Genomic DNA, 7167 nt, shown 5'->3' on the forward strand with positions numbered 1-7167 from the left:
AACCACCCTGGCTTGGGTAAGGAAAGCGCTGAGAAAGCGCACGGCGCCGCACTGGCGGTCACAGCAATTAGACGCTGTAATGTGTGCTACGTGCTGATGGCTTGGACGGGCGCTAGATAGCTTCCATCATTCACGAACAGTCATCAACACTAGGAATGGGAATGATTTAGGAGCTTTCATCCATCGACATCCATCCATCTACACCAGTGGTCCCCAACTCCGGTCCTCAAGAGCCACCAACAGGTCATGTTTTCAGGATTTCCTTAGTATTGCACAGGTGATTGAATGCTTGCCTGTCCAGATAATGCAATTATCACCTGTGCAATACTAAGGAGATACTGAAAACATGAACTGTTGGTGGCTCTTGAGGACCGGAGTTGGGGAACACTGATCTACACACACACATTATCAAGTCAATACTAGCGCATGGCCGTGCGGCCATGCGAGCCTTAAATAGTTGCAACACGTTTAGGACCTTCAAAGAAGGACTAATGGAGTTGCTGCAGTACCTGAGCATGTGATCCAAGATCTCCACTGAGAGGTCTTACCCTGGGCATGCTCAGAGTGCAAAGCAGGATTTAGTCCTAGCACCTACAAGGACCTTCCAAGAAGGACCAATGACCTAGCTGCAGTATCTCTGGGCATGGTCAGAACGTGAAAAGCAGGACTTAGTCCCAGAAGCGTCTGCTCGCAGCTGCCAAGCACTGACTTCAATGGCAGAAGCAGGAAATGCAGCAGTAACTCTTAGCACAGAGTCAGACTGAGCGAGACACTGGGATCGACGTCTCTGCTGAGCAGGCTCCACTGCGGCAGGAGAAGAATGGGAGACCGCAGCGGAGATGGCCCGAGATTCCCCCTGTGCAGAGGCAGGAACTCAACCCCTAATATATATAAATATATATATATATATATATATATATATACACACACAGTGTATATATACATATACGTATATACTCGAGTATAAGCCGACCCCCCCAATTTTGCCACAAAAAACTGGGAAAGCTTAATGACTCGAGTATAAGCCTAGGGTGGGAAATGCAGCAGCTACCGGTAAATGTCAAAAGTAAAAATAGATACCAATAAAAGTAAAATTGAGACATCAGTAGGTTGTGTTTTTGAATATCCATATTGAATCAGGAGCCCCATATAATGCTCCATAAAGTTCATTATGACCCCATAAGATGCTCCATAGACATATTTGCCCAATATAATGCTGCGCAAATGCTGATTGTGGCCCCATAAGATGCTCCAAAAAGATATTTGCCCCATATAGTGCTGCACAAAAATTGATAATGGCCCCATAAAGACACTTGCCCCATATAGTGCTGCACAAACGTTATGGCCCCTTATAGTGCTGCACAAACATTATGGCCCCATATAATGCTGCACAAACGTTATGGCCCCTTATAGTGCTGCACAAACGTTATGGCCCCATATAATGCTGCACAAACGTTATGGCCCCTTATAGTGCTGCACAAATGTTATGGCCCCTTATAGTGCTGCACAAACGTTATGGCCCCTTATATTGCTGCACAAACATTATGGCCCCATAGATGCTCCATACAGACACTTGTCCCATTTGCTGTGATAAAAAAAAAATCACATACTCACCTCTCTGTCGCTCAGGCCCCCGGCACTTTCAATATTCACGTGCTGATCGTTCCAGCGCCGCTCCATCTTCAGCACTGGCGTTCAGGCTGAGGGCGCGCACTAACTACGTCACCACGCCCTCTGACCTGAGCACCACTGCTGAAGATGGAGCGGTGCCGAAACGAGGAGCAGGTGAGTATCACGCAGCGCAGCGCTCCACCTCCCCGTTATACTTACCTACTCCTGGCGCTGTGCAGTCCCTGCTTCCCCGGCGCTGCAGCTTCTTCCTGTAGTGAGCGGTCACCGTTACCGCTCATTACAGTAATGAATATGCGTCTCCACCCCTATGGGAAGTGGAGCCGCATATTCATTACTGTATTACTGTAATGAGCGGTACCATGTGACCGCTCAGTACATGAGGAAGCTGTCGGCGCCGGGAAGCCAGGGATCTGCAGGAACTGCGCCAGGAGTAGGTGAGTATGATTAGACAGCCCCTGCTCCCCCTCCCGACCCCTGGGTATGACTCGAGTATAAGCCGAGCGGGTGACTTTCAGCCCAAAAAAGTGGTCTGAAAATCTAGGCTTATACTCGAGTATATACAGTGTGTGTGTATATATATACAGGTCCTTCTCAAAAAATTAGCATATAGTGTTAAATTTCATTATTTACCATAATGTAATGATTACAATTAAACTTTCATATATTATAGATTCATTATCCACCAACTGAAATTTGTCAGGTCTTTTATTGTTTTAATACTGATGATTTTGGCATACAACTCCTGATAACCCAAAAAAACTGTCTCAATAAATTAGCATATTTCACCCATCCAATCAAATAAAAGTGTTTTTTAATAACAAACAAAAAAACCATCAAATAATAATGCTCAGTTATGCACTCAATACTTGGTCGGGAATCCTTTGGCAGAAATGACTGCTTCAATGCGGCGTGGCATGGAGGCAATCAGCCTGTGACACTGCTGAGATGTTATGGAGGCCCAGGATGCTTCAATAGCGGCCTTAAGCTCATCCAGAGTGTTGGGTCTTGCGTCTCTCAACTTTCTCTTCACAATATCCCACAGATTCTCTATGGGGTTCAGGTCAGGAGAGTTGGCAGGCCAATTGAGCACAGTAATACCATGGTCAGTAAACCATTTACCAGTGGTTTTGGCACTGTGAGCAGGTGCCAGGTCGTGCTGAAAAATGAAATCTTCATCTCCATAAAGCATTTCAGCCGATGGAAGCATGAAGTGCTCCAAAATCTCCTGATAGCTAGCTGCATTGACCCTGCCCTTGATGAAACACAGTGGACCAACACCAGCAGCTGACATGGCACCCCACACCATCACTGACTGTGGGTACTTGACACTGGACTTCAGGCATTTTGGCATTTCCTTCTCCCCAGTCTTCCTCCAGACTCTGGCACCTTGATTTCCGAATGACATGCAAAATTTGCTTTCATCAGAAAAAAGTACTTGGGACCACTTAGCAACAGTCCAGTGCTGCTTCTCTGTAGCCCAGGTCAGGCGCCTCTGCCGCTGTTTATGGTTCAAAAGTGGCTTTACCTGGGGAATGCGGCACCTGTAGCCCATTTCCTGCACACGCCTGTGCACGGTGGCTCTGGATGTTTCCACACCAGACTCAGTCCACTGCTTCCTCAGGTTCCCCAAGGTCTGGAATCGGTCCTTCTCCACAATCTGCCTTAGGGTCCGGTCTCCTCTTCTCGTTGTACAGCGTTTTCTGCCACATTGTTTCCTTTCAACAGACTTACCATTGAGGTGCCTTGATACAGCACTCTGGGAACAGCCTATTTGTTGAGAAATTTCTTTCTGGGTCTTACCCTCTTGCTTGAGGGTGTCAATGATGGCCTTCTTGACATCTGTCAGGTCGCTAGTCTTACCCATGATGGGGGTTTTGAGTAATAAACCAGGCAGGGAGTTTATAAAAGCCTCAGGTATCTTTTGCATGTGTTTAGAGTTAATTAGTTGATTCAGAAGATTGGGGTAATAGGTCGTTTAGAGAACCTTTTCTTGATATGCTAATTTATTGAGACAGGTTTTTTGGGTTATCAGGAGTTGTATGCCAAAATCATCAGTATTAAAACAATAAAAGACCTGACAAATTTCAGTTGGTGGATAATGAATCTATAATATATGAAAGTTTAATTGTAATCATTACATTATGGTAAATAATGAAATTTAACACTATATGCTAATTTTTTGAGAAGGACCTGTATATATATATATATATAGAGAGAGAGAGAGAGAGAGAGAGAGAGAGAGAGAGAGAGATATATAGAGATATATATATATATAGATATATATATCTATCTATATATATATATAGATAGATAGATATATATATATCTATATATATATCTATATATATGTATATATATTTATTATTATTTTTTCTGTATTCCTATAAAAGAATATATAGATAAGAAGGCATTTATTATATATTGAACTATCTTTACACCAATTCTGTATTTAATAATATACTTGTCATGTGCTAACATGTCAGCACCTGTGACGTCAAATGTCAGGTGAATCCTTGGCGCGTTTATTTGAATTTTGAAATGTGAACCTATTTAAAGTGTGTAACAACTTTTGTCTGTACTTGTGGTATGTCCTGAAGAAGGAGTCATGTTCATTCTGAAACGCATAGAATAAATCACTGGTCAACTATACAATTGGTCTGTTTTTGGATGTGCTGGCAGCGCGGATCATAACCCACAAATCCTCCATTTCAGCGATTTAACTACGGTCGCATGTCGACCGGTGGATCCGCGGCAGCCGGCACTCTATGCTTGTGAATATTCTATATCAGGTGAGCAGTTAATTTTACAGGTAAATCCTCTATAATTTGTGAGATAAGACACTATTTGCGCTTCTTTCCTACAAGTTAGGCTACTTTCACACTAGCGTTTTCTGCAATCCGTCACAATGCGTCGTTTTGCAGAAAAAACGCATCCTGCAAAAGTGCTTGCAGGATGCGTTTTTTCCCCATAGACTTGAATTGACGACGCATTTGCGATGGATTGCCACACGGATTGCCACACGTCGCATCCGTCGAGCGACGGATGCGTCGTGCTTCTGCGGACCGTCGGGAGCAAAAAACGCTACAACGTTTTTTGCTCCTGACTGACCGCTTTTTCCGACCGCGCATGCGCGGCCGGAACTCCGCCCCCACCTCCCTGCACCTTACAATGGGGCTGCGGATGCGCCGGAGAAATGCATCCGCTGCCTCCATTGTGCAATGCGCTAAACGCTAGCGTCGGAATCTCTCCCCGACGCATTGCGACGGGGAGATTCCGACGCTAGTGTGAAAGTAGCCTTATTTCACCCCACAATAGTGACATCCAGAGTCCCCCATTTTTGGTACAGTGACAAAGCGTCCACACAGAAAACTTACCAAAATCTTGTGCCCCTGTCCTTTTATAGGCCGTATCCCTACATCCAGTAGTTCCTACTGTACTCCCATTCCTTGTTTTCGCATCAAGCACTCCTACCATGCTATTGCATCCAGTTTCAAGTACTTCCTCTGACGGACAGTATCATACTATCTGCAGCTATTCCCCCCAATATATGAGCATCCAGATCTGCTCTTCTGTATGGTGTTACTCACAAAAGTCACCGTCTGGAGACCTTTTCATGACTGTTTGCTAGACCTAGTACTAATGGACTAAGGCTACATTCACAACGCAAATAAAAACGCACCAAAACGCACGCTAAAACGCTGCGTTTTACGACGCATGCGTCCTTTTTTGCCGAAATTTGGAAGCAAGAAAAATGCAACTTGTTGCGTTTTCTGCGCCCAACGCTTGCGGCAAAAAAAACGCATGCGTCGCACAACGCAGCACAACACATGTCCATGCGTCCCCCATGTTAAATATAGTGGCGCATGACGCATGCGTCGCCGCTGCGGCGCCCGACGCAAACACGCAAAACGCTAATGTGAACGTACACTAAGCTGGTGACAGACGCAAGCGTCCCATCCTTATCCCATCTGCATGTGGCTTCTGATCCACAGATTGGGAAACACTGAGATAGACTATTGTGAAAACAGCAATATTTCAGGATTTTTTTAAATCTGAGATTAAAAATATTTGTAAACTTAGATTTATATTTTGAAGTGTTTATAGAACCATTATACAGAGGATAGTGGAAAAGTGAATTAGGACATAAGGCCTCAACATAATAAACTGTAATACATTTGACAGTGACAATGTGTGGGCATAAAAAATGTGTGTGTGCGTATACATGTATATATTTTGGGATATCATGTATAGGTCTGAACACTCCCAGGGAGATTGGATAATGGAGACTGTAGTTACTATTTAAAGTCGGCGACAGCTTTTAGACTCCAATGAACCTTACGTGGCAACGGGTGCAGGGCACTAATTGGTCTCAACTATACCTCATCAGTGAAAAATTAATGGTTGGCATAACATTTTGATTTAAACAGTGATTGATTACTTTTCTGGTTCTACACTTCTTTAAATTAATCTGTGAATTTTCAATCCTTTTCTACTTTCAGGGACAAGTCAAAGAAGTTAGCAGAGCAGGCTGCAGCCATTGTATGTCTTCGAACATTAGGACTTCCAGAAGGAAAACTTGGAGAGAAAGAAAGTGATCTTGTTCTGAAAAGAAAAAGAGGAATCCCAAATGAAAGTGTTGACATGACAGACTCTCAAGGTGGAGAGCAGCTTAAAAAAAGACTCCATAGCAATGAGAATTTTGATGACTCAAAAGTTTAGCAATATATCTGTCACTGTATCTCAATCGTGACTGCACATTTTATTTTAAAGTGTGGCTCCCATCTTTAAAGATGGATATTGTCAGACACTGCTTATAAATACAAGTAATTTAGCAATTTCCTACTTACTAAAATTTTCAGTTCTTGAGATAGCAACACTTTAGCTCACAGCTTGTTACCTTGCACTGCAAAACATGCTCGGTGCTTACAAGCTCTTTATATTCAGCTTGTAATCACTGTTTTGAAGCTGGCCAGGATCACTGGACTGTTACCTCCGAATGCTGGCCAACTTCAGTGCAGTGCTTACAAGCTAGACAGCAGCAGTGGTCGGTGTCTGAAGCAACGAGCTGAAAAGGAAAAAGTGTTAATATTTCAAGAGCGGCATCAAATTTTAATACACTATCAATTGCAAAAGTGCTTGTTTTTGCAGTGACTATCTGAAAGTTTGCCTCCATGAAGATGAGAACAACCCCCCTTAACTGTTTATTTTTGCAATATTTTTAAATAAATTTTGTTTTTCAACTGAAATATCTTCAGTGAGTTTGATGCAGCTTACTTCTGTGCTTTGTTTATAGAAATACAGGCAAAATAGAGAAGAAAACCTGGTTGTCTAACTAAATAAATTTGCTTTCAGAGTGCTGATAGAAGAGGTAACACTAGCACTTACACTCATGATAAAAACAAGCTTTTGTCTGCTCAGAAAATTACACCTGTTAATGCCCAATAGTGCCCAAATACAAAATGCATATTTACAATGAAATATATCAGAGCAGTTCATGGGGAAAAAACATTAACTGAGTTGAAGCTAATTTTTTTG

The 7167-nt window shown here is 43.0% G+C and overlaps 1 protein-coding gene across 3 annotated transcripts in view; it reads left to right on the forward strand.

Moving 5' to 3' along the window:
- DUS2 (dihydrouridine synthase 2) overlaps positions 1–6878 on the forward strand; it is a 263484-nt gene extending 256606 nt beyond the window's left edge. For all 3 annotated transcript variants that reach the window (XM_069740207.1, XM_069740208.1, XM_069740209.1), the window contains one exon: positions 6132–6878. In XM_069740207.1, coding sequence (XP_069596308.1) covers positions 6132–6351 — 220 coding nt within the window. In that variant the 3' untranslated portion in view covers positions 6352–6878. The remainder of the gene's footprint in view (positions 1–6131) is intronic.
- The last annotated feature ends 289 nt before the right edge of the window (positions 6879–7167 follow it).

Source organism: Ranitomeya imitator, chromosome 9 (assembly GCF_032444005.1).
Source record: "Ranitomeya imitator isolate aRanImi1 chromosome 9, aRanImi1.pri, whole genome shotgun sequence".
Classification (NCBI taxonomy): Eukaryota; Metazoa; Chordata; class Amphibia; order Anura; family Dendrobatidae; genus Ranitomeya; species Ranitomeya imitator.